Source organism: Micrasema longulum, unplaced genomic scaffold, assembly GCF_059751315.1.
Source record: "Micrasema longulum isolate JH-2025_06_02 unplaced genomic scaffold, ASM5975131v1 h1tg001259l, whole genome shotgun sequence".
In the NCBI taxonomy this organism is placed as follows: Eukaryota; Metazoa; Arthropoda; class Insecta; order Trichoptera; family Brachycentridae; genus Micrasema; species Micrasema longulum.
The window spans coordinates 791,520-818,736 of NW_028278446.1; the positions used below are offsets into that span (position 1 = coordinate 791,520).

The 27,217-nt window shown below is 39.8% G+C and overlaps 1 protein-coding gene across 1 annotated transcript in view; it reads right to left on the reverse strand.

Annotated features, from left to right (window-relative positions):
* The window catches only part of dpy (fibrillin-like protein dumpy), a 338,800-nt gene that overhangs the window by 77,878 nt on the left and 233,705 nt on the right, over positions 1-27,217 (reverse strand). Inside the window, exons 33-61 of the mRNA XM_088234564.1 lie at positions 26,037-27,179; positions 25,625-25,951; positions 24,237-25,535; positions 23,227-23,532; positions 21,845-22,156; positions 21,434-21,760; positions 20,680-20,994; positions 20,272-20,592; positions 19,654-19,971; positions 19,234-19,545; positions 18,834-19,151; positions 18,425-18,745; positions 18,022-18,339; positions 17,619-17,936; positions 17,155-17,478; positions 16,756-17,070; positions 16,335-16,658; positions 15,919-16,245; positions 14,528-14,842; positions 13,120-13,443; positions 12,007-12,345; positions 10,927-11,238; positions 9,148-9,477; positions 8,097-9,041; positions 7,383-8,015; positions 6,947-7,273; positions 4,317-4,631; positions 2,604-2,909; positions 216-530 (exon numbers count right to left, since the gene is read on the reverse strand). Coding sequence (XP_088090690.1) covers positions 216-530; positions 2,604-2,909; positions 4,317-4,631; positions 6,947-7,273; positions 7,383-8,015; positions 8,097-9,041; positions 9,148-9,477; positions 10,927-11,238; positions 12,007-12,345; positions 13,120-13,443; positions 14,528-14,842; positions 15,919-16,245; positions 16,335-16,658; positions 16,756-17,070; positions 17,155-17,478; positions 17,619-17,936; positions 18,022-18,339; positions 18,425-18,745; positions 18,834-19,151; positions 19,234-19,545; positions 19,654-19,971; positions 20,272-20,592; positions 20,680-20,994; positions 21,434-21,760; positions 21,845-22,156; positions 23,227-23,532; positions 24,237-25,535; positions 25,625-25,951; positions 26,037-27,179 — 12,006 coding nt within the window. The remainder of the gene's footprint in view (positions 1-215; positions 531-2,603; positions 2,910-4,316; positions 4,632-6,946; positions 7,274-7,382; positions 8,016-8,096; positions 9,042-9,147; positions 9,478-10,926; positions 11,239-12,006; positions 12,346-13,119; positions 13,444-14,527; positions 14,843-15,918; positions 16,246-16,334; positions 16,659-16,755; positions 17,071-17,154; positions 17,479-17,618; positions 17,937-18,021; positions 18,340-18,424; positions 18,746-18,833; positions 19,152-19,233; positions 19,546-19,653; positions 19,972-20,271; positions 20,593-20,679; positions 20,995-21,433; positions 21,761-21,844; positions 22,157-23,226; positions 23,533-24,236; positions 25,536-25,624; positions 25,952-26,036; positions 27,180-27,217) is intronic.

The window sequence follows — 27,217 nt, forward strand, 5'->3', positions numbered from 1 at the left end:
TACAAAATATATTTAATGTAATGTAAAGGAATAAATCCTCTCCACAAAGATTTTCACCCGAGAGTAGCCATCGAGTCTAACAAACTAGTCCGGTGAAAAACGCATCAATTTGAGAAATTCGTCAACCATTAGATTTCATACAATGATTTAGTTCAACTGCACAGACGTCATTTACAGAAGATGATTACAGCGACGGATGTAACATAAAGTCCTACCTTGCGCGATCATGCAGCCGGAGAAGGGGTCGCCCGTGTAGCCGCTCTCGCAGGAGCATACGGCGTCGTGGTTGACCACGACGCAGCGCGCGCCCGGCCCGCACGCGCCCGGGCACGGGTCGCGGCAGCGCGCGGCTATGCACGCCAGCCCGGGCGCGCACTCGGCGCTCAGCGTGCACTCGGGCCGGCACGCGGGCGGGCGCGACACGAAGCCGGGCTGGCAGGAGCACGCGGGGCCGTCGCCGCGCACGACGCACAGCGAGTTGGGCCCGCACGGCGACGGCTGGCAAGGGTCGCCGATGTCTTTAGGAGGAGCTGGAATGGAGACAAAAAGATTTCAATGAAATTAGTAATTCTTAGGTTTTTACGGCCGTTCAGATGCATATGGAGCTTTTTCTGGTTTATTATGCCATGTATAGTTGCCGTGTATGTTCGAACTCTTTTTCATCATCAGGGTCGCGGTTGTTCGTGTAGGCAGATTGAAATCTGTGTCGTTTCACATGTGATTTTTTTATAACTGGGTACCGGGATGACTTTAATCGCATCCTATGGATACCTTAGGGAGACTGAAGAGAGAGTTGCTGATGGTTGGAATAAGCTCCCACAACAGCTGGTCTCAACATGAAGTCTCAATAAGATTAAAAATGGACAAGATTTGTTTTTGAAAAGGTTAAAATGCGTCAGCAAATAACTTTGGTGAAAATTGATTTAAGAATATCAACTTTAATCTGCTCACTCAAAAAAATAAAAATATATATTATAGCCAGAGATAGTAGGATGCGATTTATCTTTAAATATATCATTCCTTTGTACGTGTGATGTCACCGTACTCCTCCTAAACGGCTTAACCGATTTACGTGCGGTTTTCAGAGAAATATAGATCTTTGCGCTGTGCGTGTTAGTAGATATTAAAATCTTCAATAGAATATTTAAAAAAAGAAGTTAGGAGCATAAATGTTTTATTCATCGATCTACCAGGGTTACATTCGAGGAGAATGCATTTGCAAAAAAATGAAAAGATGTTTTTTTTTTTTGTGTATAAAAAAAAATGTTTTTGAATGTTTACAATTTTTTTTTTGTGGATCTCAATCAGATTCTTGCCTTAAATTCCTTATAATTTCTATCCATTTATTTCTTTTTATTAGATTTTTGGTAACACTCAAATAATATTAAATTCAATACATTTTTTAAAATCGTATTCCTACATAAGTACACCCCTTTGTTGGTGAGACGACCGGAGTTTGACGTTTGCAAAAAGAATGCCATATTTGAAAAAATATTTATTTTATGTTTTGGAATTCAATCATAAACAAGTACCTAGGTACCTACTTGAATTCAATATAAATAATTTTTAGTTTTGGAATTCAATAAAAAACAAGTACCTAGGTACCTACTTATCAATGAAAAGTATTTTGCCAACGTTCGGGCAGGAAAACGTCGGTCGGGTCCGCTGGTTTATCAATAAAATTGTATTACTAGTTCGACCCCATCTAGAATACGCTTCTCGTATTTGGTCTCCATTCTACAGGACTCATATTGACCATATCGAGTCAGTCCAACACCGTTTTCTAAGAAAAGTGGCATGGTTGCTCGGATTACAAAGGGGTAATTATTCCTATTTTGAAATTGAGCAATCTATTAATCTGTCTTCATTGGAGAGACATAGAACTGAGATGGACCTTATATGCATTTTCAAAATACTTAATGCTTTAAGTGATGTCCCATCTCTGTTGCAATCAATTTCTTTTCATGTTCCCAACCGTGTCACCAGAAGTCAAAATCTGCTATTTATAAAATCTTCTAAGAGCAACTTTGGTTTTTATGCCCCGATGTCCAGAATGTGTAGATTAGTAAATTCATCACACGACTTGGAATTCTTTGGGATACATCTTCCGGCTTTTTGTAGATCTCTTCACGACTAAACAGTGTGGGATGAAGTTGGATTGGCATGGTTTAGCTCAAAGTTTTAGGTCTTTCGTTTTTTTGAATATATTGTATATAATTATTGTTTTGCCCGTTAAGTGTCTTTGCTAAATAGTTTTATGTTCTTTTTGTTCAGTTTCTTGCATTTATGTTTCTTCATGTAACTGTTGTAATTGGCTTAGGCCGTATATATATAATAAATAAATAAATAATATAGACTGTGAATTGAAATTCGTCTTTCAGAAGGAAGAATAACATTACAAATGAAAAGTTAATGAATAGAAAGCAGATAGCTGCTAAACTTCCAATATGTACAGAAAAACACGTCCATATTATGTGCAGAAGTCATACTCCACAAGCAAATTGCTCTATTAACGCGAGCGAGAATTCTGACTTGCATTCGTACTGCTCTAGTATAGAAATGCCTCTAAAGTACTGATCTCGAGGTAACATAAAAAAACTCACGTGGTACAGGGAAGCATCTGAGGAAAGGATCTCCGGTGAAGCCCGAGTCGCAGCTGCAGATGGGGTTGTGGTTGACCACCTGGCAGCGGGCGTTGTTTGCGCAAGTGCCCGGGCAGGGGTCCTGGCAGCGCTGCCCCAGACACGCCTGCTGCAGCGGGCACTGTGCGCTGATGGTGCACTCGGGCCGGCACGCGGGCGGCGCGCCCACCATGCCGGCCACGCACGAGCATGCGGCTGCTCCGCTTACCACGCGGCATTCGCTGTTGGGCCCGCAAGGAGACGGGCTGCAAGGGTTGCGGGGCAGCTCTGAAATTAACACAAATAAATAATGTACTAAAAATTACTGCAATCTTAATTTTAATAAAACGTGAGTAATTTTTTCCGGTATTTGAGACTATGATTATGAAAAATTAGCATCTATCTCTGTAATTTTAATGAAAAATTGCTGACAGAGAAGAGAAAAGAGAACACTCTTTTTAAATAATACATTTAGTGTCTTTATTAAAATCATGATTATTTTCTATCAGATGGTTTGCGAATTCAGAACCTCACTTTCACCTCACTTCACACCTCTCATATTTACAAGAACAACATGACAAAAAGACTCGACATATTAGCTCCATATGTTTCAATTTAATATTTAGTAAACACTGTCAAATTAAAACAGGCTAAGATTCATTAGTTAAGTATATCTTTACAAAGAAGCTTGTGTATCTTTGAAACCGGCCAGTAGAGAAAAAAAAAATATGGGGTAAAAAACAAAGTTGTTTTATATTTATTTTATTATTACAAGTTTACTTGATTTTTTCTTTTTCTTTTAATGTCACCATTTTTTTATTTATTTGAAAATAACATCTTCTTCTTCTCGTACCGCTCCTATCGGAGGTTGGCGACTATCACCTGAAACTCCTCTCGATTCTGGGCTATTCTGATAAGAATTGATGCATCTGGTATTCCAAATCACTACCAAAGATTCCTGAGCCATAATGCACTTTTACGTCTCATACTTAATCTACCCTCTATCTTCCCTTTCGCTAAACGGCATACTTTTTTCAACGGAATATGTGGCCAAAGTAATAAAATATATGTGTACACCAAATAGTTAAATGAGCCACTCAATTGGGCGACAAGGCTTTTCATTAAATGCCGGCCTTCAATCGAATGGCCAACGGACGCTTAGCCAAAATGTTGAAAGCAACATTTAACAAAAGGGCTGAACATCGCTCGGCTTCTTGGTAATTTTAATGCAAAAGAATAATTGGTTTATATTTTAATTTATTTTGTTAAGTAAAGTTGGGTTAGGTTAAGATAGGTTAGGTTGAAATTAATGTTAATAAAAAAAATGTTTTTTAACTTAAACCTTAACTTAAGCAAAAATTTTTATTTTTATTTTTATTTAACTTAACCCAACTATCCTAACCTAACCCGGCGGCTTTTGTTTTGGCTGTTTCCAAAGGGCTGGCTTTCAGCCGGCCAACACATTGAGCATTGATCTATCTTAGTTCATTCAATTGAATTCCGGAATTTGTTGAACAGCCTAATTGCTCAATTGAGTGGCTGTGACAAGCACATCGTTAATACAATATAAATTAACGATTTGAAAACCACCGATTAGTACTAAAACAGCTTTAAGTGGTGGAGCGTATAACAGGGTCTTATTTCATTTTTATTTCTGTTAATATTATGACTGAATAGATAGCAAATCTCATTTACCTATGGCTTGTATTTTTCTACAGAACACGAACGGATCGCCACTGCTTCCAGTGGGACAAGTGCACATAGGAATGTGGTTGTACACATTGCACACGGCTTCCTGTCCACACGTTCCCGGACACGGGTCCACACACTTGTTGTTGATGCAGGCCTTACTGGGCGAGCAGTCGGTGTTCATGGTGCACTCTGGTCTGCAGGAGGTGTAAGGATCTCCGAAGAACTGAGGTAGGCAAGTGCAGATTCCATCCAGACATGCGGCATTGGGTCCACAGGGAGATGGATTGCAAGGATCATTCTTCACTGGTGGTGGTTTAGCTGTAACAAATAATAACATTTTGAGTGCACGTACAATACAGATCTACATATGTAATTGTAAAACATATGTTTTTCTTTTAAACATTCGATATGTTATTGAGTATATGGCTGTAGGAATGCCCCATAAAATTAATGATCTACAGCAAATCTACGGCAAACCTACCAGTACTGTGGCAACAATACTTCGACATCATATGGTAAAAATGCAGTCATCAATAGACTTTACTCTCTAGGCAATGAGTACCAGGACGTTGGTGGCTCATTTCACATGAAATTTAGTACATATAGAACGGCTCTTCTTCTTTATTTCATTGGTAATAGTTCTAGGTAACTATTTGTTACTATTGTTAAGAATTGTTTTAAACTTCTTTTTTATTTTTTATTTTTTTCGTTTCTTTTCTTGAATTAATTTATAAGTACAAAATATTTCTCTTCATAATTTTTTTACATCATTATATATTTTTATACATAAATATATACTAATTACCCAAGTATTATTTTTAAATAATAATACATATATATATTTTTTTTTTTATGTTATTCGAAATTCTTTTCTTATTTTTTTTTTTAATCGGTTCAAAGTATTTCTAATACCAAATTATCTTTTTTTTATCGATAATTCCATAACTGGTAATATTTTGCTCTTTTATATAGTTTTTCTTTTTTAGACTTTCTTAATTTGTTAATTAATAATATTGTTTTGAATGCTTTGTATTACTTATGCTTACATGTATGTATATTTGATTGTATTTGTAACTAATATGTAAAAGGCAGTAAGTGCCGTTTATTTCAATAAAATAAAAAAATAAAATACTGCTGTCACAAAAAGGCAGCTACATATTTGCAAAAATCACTTTTTAAGATATGACACATAAGTATTGATCAACTTTATATGAGTTAAAAAAAAATTGTAAATAATCTTAAATAAAAACACAGTATGTCAATTATTTCTAAAGCATAAAACCTGTGTGTGTTATATCTATACCGAGGTTTTCTTATAAATCTCTGTTATTGCTCATAAAACTTTAAAAACATTATATCTTTTTTCATATTTTTTATTGCTATTATTTTTATTTTATTGCTATAGGCAAACTTAGAAATCTCGATTGAAGAAGTTAGTGAGATATTTGCTAAAAACTTTGAAAAAAGAATTGTGAGATTTCTAATTATGCTTCACCAACTCAATGGAGAATGCCAATAATTTGGGGTGTCAGGTATAATTGTTGCCATATTTAAGAGTGGAGATAGGAGTGACATCACAAATTACAGACCAATATGCATACAATCTGCCATTCCAAAACTTTTTGAAAAACTTATTTTAAATAAAATATCTTCTTGTATTAGCCAAATAGTAACCACTCATCAACGTGGATTTATGTCTTCAAGATAAACTCTTTCTAACCTTATTTTATGTGAAAATGTTATTTCGGATTCTTTTAAAAAACGAAAACTGGTTGATTCGATCTATACCGATTCTAGCAAGGCCTTTGATAAGGTATGTTTAAAAATTCTTGTGAATAAACTATCTAGTCTGGGTATTAGCGGACCTATGCTGAATTGGTTTATAAGTTATCTAACCGGTAGAATAATGACAGTAAAAATTGATGACATTCAATCTCATTCCTTCTTTGCAACAAGTGGTGTTCCTCAGGGATCCCACTTGGGTCCAATACTGTTCATTATCTTTGTAAATGATGTAATAGACATATTTGATGAAGTAGAGGTACTGTTGTTTGCTGACGATATAAAGATTTTTAATGTAATAAACACTGTAAATGATTGTTTAACTCTACAGAAAAATGTTGACAAATTGTTTATGTGGTGTTCGACAAACAAGTTGCAACTGAACATTAAAAAATGTCAGGTCATGCGTGCCGTGTATATAAATAAATCAATAATTTAAATCAGTTTTTGCAAGATTTAGAGACAGTTTTGAATTACGCTATTATTTAGGTAGGTGGGTTTTTATGTATAGTTTATTTTGGCATCAATAACTAATTTTCCGTTATTGGTGGAGATTTCTAATTTTTCTTCTTATACTCATAAATCAAATAGTTCAAAATTTCTTGTATTTAACTAATTTTGTGATTTTTGTCATAAAACTGTATTTTTGCTAATGACAGAAGAATACATTTGTGTAATTATGATCCAGACAAAGCAATTGTTAAACCAATGCAGTTCATTATACACAACTAGGTGAATGCAAGATAAGAAAACTATTTGCATATTATAAATTTGAAGTGTTTTTAAGAAAAAACATTTTTTACCAAAGGCAAAAGTAAACCCTGATAAATAAAAGATAAAACAAAACTCACCGATAATTGGAGAGCACTGGTCAAATGGATTTCCAGAAAAACCAGCGGGACAGAAACATATGGGAATATGGTTCTGCACACGGCACTCCGCATTGAAACCACAAGAGCCTGCGCACGGATCTCTGCACTTCTCTGTGATGCAGGCCTTGTCGGCAGGGCAGTCTGTGTTTACGACGCACTCCGGCCGGCAGTTTGGAGGAACACCGATATAATTTTGCAAACATGAGCAGGACGGCTGTCCACCGATGTCTCTGCACTCGGAATACAATCCACACGGCGATGGATAGCATGGATCTCTAGGAATATCAGCAGGACGGGGTTGTTCGACTAAAAAAAGGTAGATAATGTGATAACGACAAAAACAAATCTTCAGCATGATGAATTTGAAAAATAATCCATTTTAAGGAAAACTAATAAACGATTACAAAATATTTACCTGGTATAGGATAACATCTCGAAAATGGATCACCAGTTTGGCCGGTTGGGCAGCTGCAAATAGGATTGTGATTGATAACTTCGCACCTAGCTCCTAAGCCGCATGTGCCGCGGCAAGGGTTAGCGCACTTGAACTTATGACAAGCTTGATTAGACGGGCACTCGGCATTCACCACGCACTCTGGTCTACAGTTGGGTGGCGAGCCTTGGAAATCAGGTAGACACGAGCAAACGGCTAAACCATTGATGTTTCTACACTGGCTATTAGGTCCGCACGTATTCTGACCGCACGGGTCCAAAACAGTTGCTTCTGTTACTATAACAGGTGGTTCGAGTCGACACGATGTAAACGGTTCGCCGATATACCCTCTGAGACATGTACATGTGGGTAGATGGTTTGTTACATAGCACTCTGCATTGGAACCGCAAACTCCGGGACAGGGGTCTTGACATCTGTTTCTAATACAAGCTTTGTCAGCTGGACAGTCCGAGCTGAGAACACACTCTGGTCTGCATCCCTCGTAAGGATTTCCTTGGTAATCTTCGATACAAGCGCAAGCACCAGCTCCATTTCTTTGGTTACAAACAGCATTGGGACCGCAGGGTGATGGCTCGCAAGGATTCAAAATTTCATCTGTAATAATTAAAAGAAATAATTTAGAGCCAAATCAAATAAAAGTTAAAAGCAGTATGTATTATTTAAAAAAAAACTAACCTTCTTCAGGAACACATTGTACGAATGCGTTTCCAGTGTAGCCAGCGAGGCATGTGCAGGATGGTGTATGGGAAATAACAGTACATTCTGCGTAGGTACCGCAGGATCCTGGACATGGATCTTGACATTTGCTAATAATGCACGCTTTGGTACTGGGGCAGTCTGGATTAATGAGACACTCCGGTCTGCAGTTAGGTGGTTGGCCAATGTAATTTGGCAAACAGCTGCAGGATGGATTACCGTTGATTTCGCGACAAACAGCATTAGGGCCACAAGGTGAAGGAGCACATACATCCTTTCTTTCCACAAGCTCCACCTCCAACGGAATATCGTAACATCCGCGGAATGGATCGCCCGTCTGACCACTGTTACAACTGCAGATAGGGCTATGGTTGATGACTTCACATCTTGCTAAATAACCACAGGAACCGACACACGGATCGATACACTTTTGATTAACGCATGCTTTGTTTTGGGCGCATTCTGAGCTGACTATACATTCAGGTCGACAAGCTGGTGGTGTTCCCTGGAATCCAATTAAGCAGGAACATGTGGCATGATTGTTAATGTTTCTACACTGACTGTTAGGGCCACACGGAGAAGGTGAACACGGGTCAGTCTTGGGAACAGGAAGTCTTTCAATGGGACGGCAATGAGAGAATGGGTCTCCGGTGTAATCGGATGGGCATGAGCAAACTGGAATGTGATTGATTACATCGCATATAGCGCTCTGTCCACATGTACCTGGACATGGATCCCGACACTTATTTCTCAAGCAAGCTTTATCTCTACTGCATTCTTGACTTCCTATGCACTCTGGACGACATGATTCGTAAGGATTACCGATATATTCTGGTAAGCAAGTGCATTCTCCATTGAAACACTCCGCATTAGGTCCACATGGCGATGGATTACACGGATCATTTTTGACCGGAGCGGGTGTAGCTGTAATTGAAGAAAAGTATCGTGTTAAAGACAGCAATATAAAAGTTATGTAGTAAATAACTATGCTAAATCAATTCATTATGGTCAAAGGAAAACAATATCTTACTTTGAGGAATTCTGGAGCATTGAACGAATGGATTTCCAGTAAAACCGTCATTGCATGTGCATACTGCAACATGATTCAATACATGGCAATTAGCATCCACTCCACATGATCCAGGGCAAGGGTCCAAGCACTTCTGATTGATACATGCCAACTGACTGGCGCACTCGGAGCTCAAGAAACACTCGGGTCGACAGTTAGGAGGAGATCCAATATAGTCAGGTAGACACGAGCATGCTGGATTTCCACCGATAAGTTGACATTTCGAGTTTGGCCCACAAGGTGAAGGCTCACAAGATGGTGGTCTTTCGGTCACTGGGTCTACTTTAGGAACTAAAATAAAGTAATCGTTAGATAAGTATTCAAATAAGATAACTATCATTAATAATACTGTATACTGTTGGAGTATTTTGGGTCTGGACAATATCATAGCTTGGTTGATGAAAATGTAAGGAAGGGTTAACAGTTAAAAGGTGTGTAAGCGATACAACAAAGTAGTTTTAACTGGATTATGGCAATATACGAATTTCAATAACAGAGTGCATTATTTAATAGAATTAAAACAAAGCCGGAATATTTTATATAAATAAAATAAGTCAATACAGTTTAATAAACGCTCTTATTGAAATTATTTATTTTCACAGCACAACAGCCATCAATGAATATAAAACTATGAAAATCTTTTGGCATAGACTCATGGGTTGAAACCCACTCTATTTTATTTAGCACAGGTATTTACTACTAATAATTATAAGTTGAAATATTTAGATAAATCAATAGAATGGTATAACACGTCTGGTTATGTTTCAAATATGTTTATTAATATAGTTCACACATAACATACAGTGCAAACACTAGAAAATTAAAGAAATATAATATCGTAGGTTGCACGGGTTGACAAGCACTGATTTCACAGATTGAGAGGCGGAGGAGTTATTGTTTTACAACATGGGGTGATTTATGGGTCCGATTGGTGCGGGCGAAGGACCACGTGGTGCTTCAGACCGATGACCTATCTTATTCTAGTAACTAATGTCTCGCACCGTATTCAGACGTTTGTGAAAGAGCCTAAGACCAGCAGATGTACTTTACTGAGTAAGTACTAGGGATCAAGTACTATGATCTGGTTTGATCAAATTATATGTCTGGCCAAAGTACCCGGTTGAATCAAACAAGGTAAGCGACTAGGTAAGCGGAGGCAGATCAGTATAACATGACGGGGTATAATCATACGGGGTGAGGGCCAAGGCGTAGCTTAGTACTAAAAACAAGTAAAGCAAGCTGGTTTGCTAGGAGAGCCCTGAGTAGGTGTATTTGCTAAAGAATATCAAGAAAATAGGGGAGCAAAAAGGTTAGAAGACGATCCGGATTACTTTGATTTCTAGAGCTAGGAATCCGCCTCATAAAGGCCAAAATTAGGAAATGACAATTTTAGGGGTCTCGCGGGGCATGGTATTTATTTTTTTGTTTTAGATTGGAGTTGCATTTGTTATTTACCTTGCTTATTATGTACAAGGTTTATATTTCTTGAAGTAGATTTTTTCTGCTTTTAAAAAGCTTCCAGTTTCTCTTTTAGTTTTGGGATCAGGAGGAATATTCTATACTGGGCATGAGGTAAGTGCGGGTGGCTGACACTATATCAGAAGAGTGTCGCTTTAGAATGCGATAGAATATGCAAACCTAATGCATATATTAGGGGAGTCGATAATAGGTTGCAAGAATAAGATTTTTGGGGAAAGCGAGTGCTGCAACGCTAATTTTTACATTTATAAAAATACTTACGCAATGGATAGCACTGTGTGAAGGGGTCTCCGGATAAGCCGGGTGGGCAGGCGCATATTGGGTTGTGGTTCAGAACATGACATTGAGCTCGCAGGCCGCATGTGTTAGGACACGGGTCATCGCACTTTTGGCGGATACAAGCCTTCGAAGGGTCACATTCAGAGTTGACGACACACTCTGGCCGGCAGTTTGGAGGCATTCCAATGTAGTTTTGTAAACAAGAACAGACAGCTTGACTGTTGATTTGTCTGCATTGACTGTTCGGACCACACGGTGAAGGTTCGCAAGGATTTAGGTTTGCCGGAGGAGAAGCTGAAATTGAAAACAAATTCGTCGTTTAGACTGGTATATTTATTGATTTATATTTATATACATTTAAAAGAAATCACAGATGTAAAGTTATAAACAAATATATAATAAAAAGAACCATGGTTATAAAATATATTTGTTTTAGTATTAGTTTATGTGTATTTATGAATTGAGTTTTATAATACTTTGATTTAAGTAGTTTTAAGAAATCATTTTCCTTACTCCATATTAAATAAATATTTAACAATGTTGACTTAGTTAGAAATTGAAACCAGGACCTAAGTGTCAAATCGAGTTGTGGTTTGTGACTAATGTCGCAGAGGTTCGAGGTTCAAACCCCATTCTACCCCAACTTGATACCCATTTTCTGATAGTGAGTTATTAACAACTCATTGAAAATGGCCCCCGAAATTGAAATATTTGAGTAAATTATAAAACCCCAAATAATTTTTTTTCATTAAAAAAAAGTTAGACATGGCAGGGAAAGGCATTTATCAATAGACCACAAAATTTTAACCATTAAAATACAAAAACAAACGTGTGTCCCAATATTCAAATGTTTATAGGCAAGACTGGGTTCCACTCCCCTGGAGTTATTAAGATAGGCAGAATGGCGAGTATTACAGTGTGTAAAGTGGCTACTTAAACCGGTCAGTGACAGGTCATAAGCCCTGCAAATGCCTAGACTTCCATATTCCCTTCATAAAAATGTTTTCTCTTTCTGTTGAAAGAAATTTCAAATGTTGATAATAATTATTAGTGTATTCGCACCTGTTACAGGGATCTGTCGACACTGTGAGAAGGGGTCGCCGGTGTAGCCCCGCAGGCACGTGCACGTGGGCACGTGGTCGTTCACGGAGCACTCGGCGAAGGTGCCGCACACGCCTGGGCAGGGATCCACGCAGCGGCCGGCCGCGCAGGCTAGCACGAGCGCGCAGTCCGCGCTGACCTCGCACTCCCGGCGGCAGCCGCGCGTGCGATCGTACGGGTCGCCCTGGTAGTCGGCCAGGCAGCGGCACGCCGCGGCGCCGCTCTGCTCGCGGCACTCTGCGTTGGGCCCGCACGGGGAGGGCACGCAGGGGGAGCTCGGCGGGGGGGCGCGCTCGGTACCTACAAAATACATTTTTTTAACCTGATCCGCACTATTGGCAAGTTACAAATATCACAAGTCAGTTATGAAGAATTACTGGCCAAGTAATATTTTTAGTATGTGTCTAGATATTTGTTCAAATTACATAGTTTACGCAGGAAAATCAAAATTACTTTACACATAAAACAATTGTACGGGCTGTATTGGCATGAGTGTGGGTGTACACACTCACAAGGAAGATGGCTGAGATGCTGGACACCTTTGGAAGGAAAGTATTGCAAGTATTTGTGGACCAGTGCGGGAAGATAATCAGTGGTGCACTTGGTCTTATGTTTTTTTTTACGAAAATATTTTACTGCAATAATTTCATTATTGGGACTAAATTATTGTTATTTTTACTATAAATAATGATAGATTTTCTGATACTCTGGCAGCATTTTCGGTTTATTAAAATGGTAAGTACTATATTGACAGAACGCTTTTTAGGATGCCCCGGCAAAAAAATATTTTGCAGTATCTCTGATGATATACCAGGCTCCAAGCATGTCGACACATATGAAACTGTTTAGATTAAGATGGCCTGGACATGAGCAGTAAATGCCTGGAGATTTTCGGGAAGACCCAGGTTGAAATAGGATAAAGTGAGAAAGGATGCAGCGCAGCTTCTCCAGGGGGTAAATTGCAAGATGGCGGCTAAGGACAGACAGAGTTTGAGGCGAAAGTTGCAGGAGGCCAAAGCTGAGAGAGAGAGAGAGAGAGAGATAAATATATAAATCATACAATACAATACTCACTCATAGGTATTAGGTTGCATTGGAATGAAGCGTCTCCAGTGTAACCCTGCAGGCACGAGCAAACGGCATTATGGTTGACGGTAGTGCACACAGCGTTCTGTCCACAAGCTCCCGGACACGGATCCTTGCAGCGTTGCTGCAGGCAGGCTAGGTTTCCTGGACACTCGGAGTCTGAGGTGCATTCCGGTCGGCAGTTTGGTACTCGGCCTACGTAGTTGGGTAGGCACGTACAGGCCGCTTGGGTTCCGATGACTTTACATTCGGAGTTTGGTCCACAAGGAGATGGTACGCAAGGGTTTCCAGCATCTTTCGGTGGAAGGGGTACTGAAAATGAAGGTTAACATGATTTCGTTACACATAAATAAATAAATCAATATGCTGACAAGGCTCTATAAAAACACAATAAATTAAGACAAAAATATAATGAAAAATATAATGGCAAATGAATCTTGTGGTCGTAACAAACGGGGAAGAAAAACATACGCTTTTTATAGTAAAACATAAATGCAAAATTTTGTGACGGTTTGTCAGCAGTCAAGAAAAAATTCACAATAAAAACACTTTACATGAGGTTTCTGTGATTTATTCAACATTTACGTGCATTTTTTCGATTTTAAAGATATTAATGCAATTTTTTTTGCTGAATGAGCTCATTCAATATCAAAATGTGGCTCCTTGTATTATAAATAGAAGGAAGAACATACGGAGTCACAACTGGCAAAAACCCAGTCAAAATGCGACGGTTGTTTTTGTCTGTTCAAGGAGCTAGTTTTCAAAAATTTAAAGTGTATTATTTTGTGAGTTTTTTTCTGCGACATTTTGAAAAAGGAAGTTCAGCGCTATGGAATATTGGATATAAATAATGTTTTCTTAAGCGCAGTAAAAATTAGAGCATTTATTTGTACCGCGAAGTTTCTCGAAAATGTATGGAAAAAATCATAAAAATGAAATACTTCGAGCGACGTCAATTGTTATCCGAAATCAACTAATGATAAGAGTGATGTGATAGATTTCTGCTTACCGGGAAGCCAATTCACAAACCAGGAAAATTCACCGAAAAGAACTTGTGACATCACAAAACTATACGTTACACTTTTAAAAAAAATTGGTTTAGTTTGATATTCTATTAACAAATAAAAAAAATTGGAAAACCCCCGAAGTTTCTCATTGATTGAAAACCTATATATGAATCCAGTATCCCACAAATAAAAAGTTGTACTACTGTGATATTTTTAAAGAGAATTTTTTTATTTAAAACACGCGGGCTCTTCGATTCTGGCAAACCTTTTTGTTTTAGATTGGTAGTACTGTCACTGATATCTGTGTCAAATTTAATGTGTGTACCTAACAGATATTGCCAGCGCAACGACGATATATTAAAATACACGTATTAATATTGTAAACATACATTCTTCCTTGATGCATCTCACGAACGGATCGCCGGTGAATCCTGGAGAACAGCTGCATATGGGGTTATGGTTAACCGCCTGACATCTAGCGTTGATTCCGCAGGTTCCGACGCAAGGGTCTGCGCACTTCTGTTTGATGCAAGCCTTATTCTGAGGGCATTCTGAGCTGACGATGCATTCCGGTCTGCACGTCGGAGGTGTACCGATGAAACCTGGTTGGCACGTGCAGACACTATGACCGTTGAGTGGCTTGCACAAACTGTTGGGACCGCACGGAGACGGCTGACATGGATCTTCTGGAGGGACATCACGTACTGTAGAAAAAACAAAGGTTTATGAAAATAATTTGACTAAATGGGATATATTTTTTTTAAAAAGGTATGTAAATAGTCTTAAAAATTTGATGACGTTTGACGTTTTCTAATTTAAAAATAAATAAATTGAATTATTTGTAAATCGTTGTTTGCTCTATGTCTGCGAGAGAGTGTTTTCAACTTGATGGCTCCTCTCAGGTGAAAATCTTGAATAAGGAAATCGAATGAAGATAAGTGAGGTCCTGGGTTCGATTCCTCGCAGGGTGAACGTGAGTAATTGATTTTAAAGGTTGTTTAAACGGCAATATTAGACTATTCCTGGACTGGCACCTGAAGCGTAGAACTGATAACCTCATGTAACAGATGATCAAAACGCCCTGCATTCGGTATACCAATGCAATGTCCTATGCACCACTGGATGCGGAAAAGGGATTGGCGATGTTGATTTGTAAATAAGTAATCTGTAAACTTGTTTATTTGCTGACTTTGTCAAGGCCCTATTGATTCCATATATATGTTATCGTTTAATCAATGTTCCATCATTACTGGGACAAGTAAAATTCAATATTCCGAGACGTGGGTTGAGAAACAATAAAGTACTGTTCATCGATCAGCATAGAACAAACTATGGCCTCAATTCTCCAATGACCCGTCTTTGTCGTATTGTTAACTCAAGACAAGATCTGGACTTTTTTGGTTTAAGTTTACAACGATTTAAATGAGCACTAAATAAACAGTCCAGATCTTGTCGTGATGTCCATTATGTTTGTCAATGCTTCTTTTCTTTTTTAAAAATGTTTTTAACTATTCTTTTGTTGTAATATTTAAACCCTATAAATTGTATACATGGACAATGCCCGTAATAAATAAATAAATATAGGCCCTATGTCAAGCCAAACGTCAAAGTCCTACGTCAAGGCCAAACGTCTGATGTTATTTCTTTGTTAGACAAAATTTTTTAATATTCTGTTGAAACGATTTTTATCTGCCCTTCATGTGTTCAATACTATAAGAAAAATATATAATATAAACGTCCTCGATACAGAAATGTTGATTAAAAAAATGTGATTAATTACCTGCTTCTTGAATGACACAGATACTCAGCGCATTGCCGGTGTAACCGGGTAAACAGTAGCAGGATGGAGCATGGTTCACCACACGGCACTCCGCATTCAAGCCGCAAGCTCCTGGACACGGGTCTCTACACTTGTTGTTGAAGCAAGCCTTGGAACGGTCGCAGTCTGAGTTGGTGACACACTCGGGTCTACAGCCGGTGTACGGGTCCCCGAAGTACTCTGGTAAACATGTGCACGACCCGGCACCGTTGCGTTCCTTGCAGACGGCGTTAGCGCCGCATGGCGAGGGATTGCAAGGATTTCTAGGTTGTTCAGTTGTCGGTGGAACTGAAATACATTATTGAAATTCGTCACTTCTACAGACGGCAAAATAAATATAGTATGAAAAAATCCAAATAAACACATTTTAAACATACGTGGTTCTATAAATCTGCATTCCTTGAAAGGATCACCCGTATACCCATCGTGACAAGTACAAAGCGGAATATGATTTACAACAGTACAAGAAGCATGCGTTCCGCACGAGCCCGGGCAAGGGTCTACACATTTCTCATTAAAGCATGCAAGGTTTCCCGGGCATTCTGGGCTGATAGTACATTCCGGTCTACAGTTAGGAGAGCGCCCTACATAATTCGGTAAGCATGAACAAGCTGGCGTAGTGCCCACGACTCGGCACTGAGAGTTAGGTCCGCAAGGCGATGGTACGCAAGGATTTCCGCTAGGCGTATCCATGATAGGTTCTGTAGAGAGTAGAGATAGAAAACAAGTTGAATGACACAGATAAGTATAATATAAGAAAGGTAAGGCAGAAATGAAAAGGAAAAGAAACATGCTCACTTTTCTCTTGGATGCACCTAAGGAATGGATCACCAGTGAAGCCGACCGAACAACTACATATGGGATTATGGTTGACAACCTGGCAACGCGCATTTATGCCGCAAGTTCCGGGACACGGATCTTGACACCTTTGATTGATGCAAGCCATGTTTTGTGGGCAATCGGCGCTAATAACGCATTCCGGTTTACAAGATGGCGGAGAGCCGATGTACGTTTCGAGGCATGAGCAGACTGCGTGATCATTTACCACCCTACATTGGCTGTACGGGCCGCACGGAGAAGGGATACAAGGGTTTATAGGTTCCTCTTTGAAAACTAGGAAAGAACAAATAAAGATAAATAAAAGTCATGTATATAACATTAAAGAAGGTAAAAAGAGTGTAGAAGAAAGTAGCTTACTGGGTATAGGTCGACAAGAAAGGGTTGGATTTCCTTCGTATCCCGGCAAACATACGCAACTCGGAGCGTGGTTGACAACTCTGCATTCGGCGTTTAGGCCGCAAGCTCCGGGACAAGGATCTCGACATTTACTATTAATGCAGGCATTGTCTCTACTGCAATCACTATTGGTGACACATTCAGGTCTACAGCCGGTATATGGATCACCAAAATATTCCGGTAAACAAGAGCAGGATCCTGCTCCGTTTCTCTCTTTGCATATTGCATTGCCTCCACATGGAGATGGATTACACGGGTCTTGTGGAATTTCCACCGCTTGTATTACTGAAATGTCAGTTAAATTTTTAGATTTTCTTTTCCACAAACCATGGCATAGTTAATTCAATGTGAGTCGTGAATTAGTAGTAAAACGTATTTGTAAGTTAGTTCGGTTATTAGTTCGAAATTAATATCAACCTTCTTACTTGGTATTGGTATGCAACCAGAAAATGGATCTCCCGTATACTGTTCAAAACATTGACATATGGGAGAATGTTTCACTACAATACATTTGGCGTTCGATCCGCAAGAACCGGGACAGGGATCTCTACACTTTTCCCCTTGGCAAGCGAGATTGCTAGGGCACTCGTCGTTACTAGTGCACTCTGGTCTACAGTTGGGAGCCCTCCCTACGTATTCGGGTAGACAAGAACAGGCTGGAGTGTTTCCGATTACTCTACACTGAGAGTTTGGACCGCAAGGTGAAGGTAGGCAGGGGTTTCCACTAGGAATTTCGGGAGATTCTTTACAGTAAAAGAAAAGAAAGAAATTAGAGTGGGGTTAGAATTAGTACTGATAGAACATATCGCATTCTGTATTTACACTTACTTTGTTCAGGAGAACATCTTACAAAGGGATCTCCGGTATAGCTCGGGTAACAACTACAGATCGGATTGTGATTGACTACATGGCACCTAGCGTTTATTCCACATGTTCCTGGACATGGATCTTGGCATTTCTGACCAATACATGCTTTATCTTGCATGCATTCAGCGCTGACTATACATTCGGGTCTACAAGTGGGCGGACTGCCGATATAATCTTCTTTACAAGAACACACTGCATGATCGTTTACTACGCGACAATTACTGTACGATCCACACGGAGAAGGTATACACGGATTTCTGATGGGTTCCTCTTTAGCAACTGGTAAAATAAAAATATATATAAGAGAAATAGAAAATAATACGATATATTATAAAAAATAATGAAAGAAGAATGTTGGACATACTTTGTATAATATGGCACGAGGAAAGAGGATTGCCTGTGAAGCCAGGTAAACAATAACACGAAGGTGCATGGTTGGAGACAGAACATTCAGCATTCAATCCACAAACTCCTGGGCAAGGATTTTTGCATTTGTTCATAATACAAGCTTTATTTTTAGGACAATCTGTGTTCAAGACACATTCCGGTCGACACTCGATATAAGGGTCTCCATAATATAATGGCATGCATGAACACGATCCTGCACCATCACGTTCCTTACAGATTGCGTTAGATCCACAAGGAGATGGATCGCAGGGAGTTTGATATTCCACGGGTTGTTGAACTGTAATGTTTAAGGGAATTGTGAATCGAGAAGAGAAATATTTTCTAAAAACAGCTAAGATGTTATCATTATATTACTAAGATCTTACTGGGGACGGGCGAGCAAGCAGAAAATGGATCACCATTGTATCCAGCATCACAAGTACATACTGGTACATGTTTTATAACAGTACACGAAGCTGAAGTTCCGCATGACCCTGGGCAAGGATCCATACATTTTTCTCTAATACAAGCCAAATTTCCGGGGCACTCAGAGTTAATAGAACATTCGGGTCTACAGTATGGTGGTCTTCCGAGGTAATTGGTTAAGCAAGAGCACACCGGATGGTCCTCCACTACTCTACAAGTAGAAAATGGACCGCACGGAGATGGAATACAAGGATTACCAGTCGGTTTTTCAATACGTTCTAAAAAATAAAGTAATATTTTAACTGGGTATAATTAATGTTCGATTAAAAATTGTGGGATATCATTGTCAAAATTTCTTACTTTCTTCTGGAATGCATCTATCAAACGGATCTCCCGTGAAGCCAGAGAGGCAACTACAGATCGGGTTGTGATTGACAACGAGGCAACGAGCGTTTATACCACATGTTCCCGGACATGGATCGTGGCACTTTTGTGCGATACAAGCTTTATCTTGAGGGCAATCGGCACTCACAACACATTCAGGGTGACACGATGGCGGTGAGCCGATACAATATTCCAGGCAAGAACAAACTGCGTGTTCGTTAACAACGCGACATTGGCTATACGGACCACACGGAGATGGTTCACAGGGTCTGACTTCATCTTTGATAACTGAGAAATGGCAAGATAATTCAATATATTAAAAATAAAGAAAAGAGAAAGATATAAAGAAAATAAGAACAAAATGTAAAAACAAGAAAAGAGAAAATGAAAGCTTACTAGTCGGAGGTAGATGACATGCGCGCAGAGGGTTTCCTATATATCCTGGGAAACAGGAGCAAGAAGGTGCGTGATTGTTTACAGAGCATTCCGCATTTATACCGCATGTTCCCGGACACGGATCTATGCATTTATTATTGACGCATGCTCTGTCTCTAGGGCAGTCATAGTTCATAATACACTCTGGACGACAGCCCGTGTAAGGATCACCGAAATACTCTTCCTGACAGGTGCAAGAGCCGGCTCCATTGAGCTGTCTGCAGATCGCGTTAGATCCACAAGGAGATGGGTTGCACGGATCACGGGGTGCTTCCTCGGCTGAAATACACCCTGAGTGTGAACAGAGATTATATTCTTAGTCCGCAACCGAGGGGCGAATATAATCAAAGCATGTATAGGTATATTAAGCTTTTAGTTAGTTTATTGTGTTCATCATTATTTTATTTTACAATATTATTAATTTGATTAATTTTTTTAGGTTGTTTTGTACAAACGGTTAAATCTATGGTAGTAGATTATAAATTAAAACGGGAAATATTTCACTAAAAAACTAAACGGAACATGGTATTGTTATCATGAAGCGTGTTATGTTAAAAGTGCTATCGTAAAATCTCTTACTATTCACAATTTGGGAGCATCCAGAAAATGGATCTCCGGTATATCCTGACAAACAATTACAACGAGGCGAATGAGCCACTGGCTGGCAATGGGCATTATAGCCACAGACGCCCGGGCAGGGGTCCACACACCGCCCCTTCAGGCACGCTAAGTTGGGGGGGCACTCTGCGTTTATCACACACTCGGGACGACAGTTAGGGGGGTTACCCACATGGTACGGCATGCAGATACAAGTAGCCTTGTTTCCTATCGGTCTACAAACTGAGTTAGGTCCGCAGGGAGAGGGATTGCACGGATTAGAGCTCGTGATAATTGGGTTTTCTAGAATAAATGTAGTTTTCGTAAAACATTTAGAAAACAACAATTTTAAGCTAAATTTTCTCAATGATATTTACATATAAGGCTTACTTTCGATATTATGACACCGCACGAAGGGGTCGCCTATGTAGTTCGATGCGCATATGCAGATGGGGTTGTGGTTGATCGCGCGGCACATGGCGTTACTTCCACAAACTCCGTAACAGGGATCGGAACATTTTCCCGCCATACAAGCTCTGTCTTGCGCACAATCCGAGTTTACCAAGCACTCGGGGTGACAGTTAGGGGGAGCGCCCAAATAATTGGTTATGCACGAGCACACCGGGTGGTCACTTACAACCCTACATGCACTATACGGACCGCACGGAGATGGGCCACATGGGTTTTGCGAAACAGTTATGATAGCTGAAATATGATCATGCATTCATGTAAAATGATAGTAAATTTAATTCATGCATAAAATGTAAGAAGTAACTTGCACATTTAAACCTTTCAATAAAATAATATTTCTCTTTCATATGCATTAAATCAAAATGCGTTTTCCAGTGTTGCTTTGATAGAATATAAATTACGTGATAAAATTATCAGAATTACGCTCCAAAAAGAAACAAATCTGTAAATGGATATTTTTATGTTTATCTAGTTGAAAATAATTGACCTGGGTTATAATGGGAGTAGATTAAATTTTTACAGAAGAGATATTTTTATCCAAGAGTTCGAAATATTCCATTTTCCATGAATTTTTATTGATCAAACGGTTGGCGGTTAAATACGGGATTTAGTATTTTATTGAGAAATTTCGATGTGCATGAAATGTATATGAGAAGGTAAGGATGAAGCTTACGAGTATGTATAATGTGACTACATGCAACATGCGGGTTCCCACTTGTGTGCTGTGGGCAATAACATGCTGGTGAGTGATTTATGACTCGACATAGAGCGTCTTGTCCACACATGCCCTCACACGGATTTTGACAGATGTTATTTCTACAAGCTTTGTCCTTGGAACAGTCGGCATTGAGGACACATTCCGGTCTACAGCCAATGGAGTATGGATTCCCATGATAATTATGTACACATATACAAGACCCGACACCATTCTTTTCAGTACAAATAGTATTTGTACCACAGGGAGAAGGATTGCATACGTCTAGGGAATTAATAACTGCAACTGGAACATGAATATAGGTATTACAGCAAATTACTTTACATACCTTGAGGTATTCTTGTTTTAGCGGGATCGGTTGAAACTTACCTTGGATAGGATTACAGCCAGAGAATGGGTCTCCTTCGAATCTTTCCATACACGAGCACATGGGCTGGTGGTTTTGCACATAACACACAGCGTTGAAGCCGCACGAACCAGAGCACGGATCTTTACACTTTCTATTAACACACGCGAGATTCGATGGACAGTCCTGGTGGATCAAGCACTCGGGTCGACAGTTGGGCGGAGCGCCGAGCATGCCAGATATGCACGAGCATACTGGGCGTAACTCCGTAACTTTGCACTCGGCATTAGCACCACAGGGAGAAGGCAGGCAAGGGTTGACAATTGGATATTCCTCTGTAAAAAATATTGAGGTTCAAAAATATTTTTCACATGTTGTTTCCAATCACAGGCTATCATCTAAATATAAAATCTACATCTAAATATCCATATCTACTCTTTGCTTAGAAATTTGAATGAAAACAAAATGGATTCCTACAAACAAAAGCTGGAAGAAACATTTGAACTGTGAGACATAATATGAATAAATACGAAATAAAAAAGAATCCAATTTTTAGGTTACACGTTTTAAATGAATTTCAACATTTCTAATTGAGAATATTATGTGATTTTCCTCAAGCCTGGATATTTTGTTCTATAATTCACTACTATAATTGAGGATCAGTTTCACAAAGTGAAATATTTACCAAAAGAAACATTTTCAGGAGAAGGCTTTTTTATGATGAGAAAATAAGTAGATACTAGGATTTTAACAAACATAAAAATACTTTTTTATAGAAATTCTACATCCAAACTCATATACTGGAAATCGATATTATGGAAGTGGAAGTATTCATACTGGAACGAACCAAAAACGATATATGGGTGCCGAAACCTGGGTGCAGATCTACGCGACATCCCATCGGTGATAAGTAATAAAGAACTCACACGAGAGGTAGAATCATACATGGTGAAAGTAGTGCAGGCAATTGGTAAAATAAACCAAAGTAGGGAACGAAATGCCGAACACTCTTCTAGTGGAACATAAGACCTGTTGACTACTGTTAATAGGTCGGCTTCTTCTGAAGAGTTTTGAGTGGTTTCCTCTCCACATGAGCAAATGTTGAGAAGTTCCCGAGTGACCCACTTTAGTATATCCTTCCTGATCCCAACAGTTTAGATAAATTTAAAGTAAAACAATTGCAGAAAAATACATTTTTAAAAAATATAAACCTTGTATATTTTAAGCAAGGTAAATAATAAAGCAACTCCCTTATAAAAAAATACCCCTCGGTCTTATTCCAGGCATGCTGCCCAGCATGACAGCCTTCTTGAGGTTCGTACATTCTCAACTCGAGATACAGGCAAATAAACGTTCTTTGTCGAGATTATAATAGAAAATATTATATTGAAAAAAAATTACTAACTCTTTTCAAAGCATTGGACAAATGGATCTCCAGTCATTCCTGAAGCACAGCTACAGACGGGGTTGTGGTTGATGACCTGGCAGCGAGCGTTGAAGCCGCAAGTGCCGGGGCAGGGATCCTGGCAGCGCTGCTGGATGCAAGCCTGCTGCTGGCTGCACTCGGAGCTCACGGTGCACTCGGGCCGGCAGCCCGGAGGGTTGCCCAGGTAGCCAGGCAGGCACGCACATACGGCACGGTCGTCACTCACGCGACACACGCTGTTCGGGCCGCACGGGGACGGTTCGCACGGGTTGTCTTCGGCCAGAACTGTGGAAACAATATCTAAACTTATAATTTGGCAAAAATTAAGAAAGTATCCGTCATCAAACCCTCATCACACATAGGGCACTGGCTTGTTAATCAAAATTCAGCCATTACAGGAAGGTAAGGTTCAGTTTAAAGCCACCTTTAAAAACAAATATTTCATGTCGACCTTCAGGAATCAAACCCTGGACCTAAAGCAAGGTAGGCGAATGTGCGAACCACTGCGCTACGAGGCAGGCGTTTCTACGCTTGATTTCCTTTTTTGAGATTGAAAACACTCATCTAGAAGTCTGGTTCTATTTCACACACAGAACTGTATTCTTCATCTGCCTGTCACTGCTTTCAATTTTACTCATAATTCAAACCTGTTTATTTTCATAGCATAAATAAATCTTAACTTATATTAAAGATTTATGCATACATTATTATAAAATATAAAATTATAGCTACAGCTAGCTGCGCATGTTTTTTCATCTTGGTCAATTTTTCAGACACCCGATGAATGGTGCAAAATAATGAATATGTATGCAATTGGAACCAAAAGTTCATATTATATTTATTCTACTGTAGTTTTGTTTAAATAATGTGTGGGGACACCGTGAACATGCAGAATTATTAATCAAGTAGCTTCTCATTGCTCGGTGTTTTATGCGTGTAAAACACATCTATTACATATTAAAGTATGAAATCGTATTTGTATCACTTACCTGTAATCGGTGTTAGTCGACAGCCCTTGAAAGCATCTCCCGAATACCCGGATAAGCAAGCGCAGACTGGAATATGATTTGTAACTGAACACTCTGCATTGATACCGCACAGACCCTTGCAAGGATCTCTACAATGCTTGGATAGGCAGACAAGATGGCTTGAACAATCTGAATTGATCGTACATTCCGGACGACAACCTCCAGCATAAGGGTTTCCGATGTTAGGTGGAATACAGTTACACCTTGCCATGCCGTTTAGTTCGGAGCATTGTGCATTTTCGCCACACGGTGACGGATTGCAAGGATCATATCTCGCGGGAGGCTGGGGTGGGATTTTCGAACATCCAATGAAAGCATCTCCCTGGAAGCCAGGTAGACAGCTACAGAAGGGCGTGTGGTTTACAACATCACATTTGGCATTTTGTCCACAGCTATTGGGACAGGGATCCAGACACTTTTCTTGAATGCAAGCCTTATCTCGGGGGCACTCTTGGCTGATTACGCATTCTGGTCTGCAGTAGGGTGGTTTACCCAAATAGTTGGCAACGCACGAGCACACTGGATGGCCTCTGTCAACTTGACAGATCGAGTTAGGACCACACGGAGATGAAATGCAAGGGTTGCTTGGGGTTTTTTCTTCTCCTTCTACGGCTAATATTGGCACATAACAATGAACAAACGGATCTCCTTGGTTGCCGGGTGGACAGCTACAGATGGGATTATGGTTTATAACAACACATTGAGCTCCAGCACCGCAGCTACCAGGACATGGGTCTTGGCATTTCTGATTAATGCACGACTTGGTCTGCTCGCAATCTGAGCTGACAATACATTCGGGTTGACACACAGGCGGCACTCCTTTGAACCCGGGTAAACACGAACAGGCTGCATAACCACCAGCGGACACAATGCACCTACTGAATGGTCCACAGGGGGATGGGTCACAAGGATTTCTAGTCACACTTTGAATGGGTGGAACTAAAGGCTTGAATGTTTGGCAGAACACAAACGGATCCCCCGAATACCCGGGAGGACAGTAACACACCGGATGGTGATTGACCGCTTCGCACTCAGCATTGATACCACATACACCACTGCAAGGATCGTCACATTTATTATTGATACAGGCCTTTGTCAATGGACAATCACTGTTTAGAACACATTCGGGGCGGCAGGCCACAAGTGGATCGCCGTAGAATTCATGTTTACAAATGCATGCAAGAACTCCATTTTGTTCTCTACATTCTGCATTTACTCCACACGGAATATTTTCACACAATGCTTGTTCTTCAACAGGATCTGAAAATTTAATCAAAACATAACATTAAATTAAAGTTAAAAATGGAAATCTATATTGAAATTAATAATTATTATAAAAAAATACTAACATGCTGTTGGAATGGAACAATGTTCAAATGGATTTCCAACTAAACCATCTGGACAGCTGCAGATTGGATTGTGATTATAGACATTACAATATGCATTTACACCACATGATCCTGGACATGGATCGACGCACTTTTCGCGGATACATGCTTTGTTGAAAGGACAATCTGAGTTTGATAAGCATTCGGGATTACAGTAGGAGCTCTCAGTATTTCCAACACACTCGTCACATATGGCTACTTGATTTCCATACGGGTTACACGCAGCATTCGCATTGCACGGCGATGGTAAGCAAGGCTTGGAGGTGTTATGTACAGGGCTTATTATAGCTGGAAATGAAACTATTATTATAAATATGAACATTTGATGAAGAATCTTAGTTAAGTCAAAAGCATTCAAAAATGGTTAACTTACGTGATTCCATACACATGAAAAGTGGATCGCCAAAGAACCCATCGGGGCAAACGCATGATGCTGTATGATCACGGACTTGACATAATGCTTGGAGACCACAGACAGAGCCATCGTAGCAGGGATTTTCGCAACGTCTATTAATGCAGGCCTTGTCTTCTGGGCAGTCAGAATTGATGTAGCACTCTGGATTGCAGCCAGTTTCAGGACTTCCAATGAAATCGTGCAAACAAGAACAGACTGGTCTACCGAGAGATACTTGACAAATCGTATTGAGACTGCACGGGGATGGAGAACAAGGATTTCTTTCAATTGGTATTGGGTAGCATTTAATAATAGGGTTCCCAGTATAATCATGAATGCAAGAGCATACGGGATGATGTTTCTCAACTCGACATAAAGCATTGGCTCCGCAAGATCCTGGACAAGGATCTCGACACCTATAGCCGAGACAAGCCCTATCTAGAGGACAATCATCATCTACTCTACATTCATAGCTCTGGCAGCCTTCCGGTCCAACCGGATTACCAGTAGTACCTTCCAAACAAGCGCATAATGGCAAACCATTTTGGTCAACTCTACATACAGTATTTGGTCCGCACGGATTCGGGAAGCATGGATTAGTCGGTTGAAGTTGGCAACCTGTGTACGGATCTCCGATAAAACCTGATTTACAGAAACATTTTTCTCTATTTTCAGAAACATAGCAGTCTGAGTTTCTTCCACATGGTCCAGGAAGACATAAAACATCAGCTTTGACAGGTTCAACACAGTTTTTGTATGGATTTCCAATAGTTGGTTCTCTGCAGAAACAAACTGGGTTTCTACTTGGATCACAGCTTGCTCCAGCTCCACAAGGGTTGGGCTCGCAAGGGTTTCTCGGTTCGACACAACCACGAATAGTATTGGGACTTTCCAAGTATCCGGACAAGCATGTACACTTTGCAAAACCGTTACTTAACAATGAACACTGAGTATTTGGTCCACAAGGTGATGGATCACAAGGGTTATTAGGCAGAGCGCAACTTATAGTGGGAGGATTTCCTTCAAACTCTGGTAAGCAGAAGCACGAGGCTTTACCATTTACGATTCGACAGCCGGAGTTCGGCCCGCATGGATTTGGAGAGCATTCATCTCCTTCAGGAACTGCAACAAGACATTTATTTATTTCCAAATTCAATAAT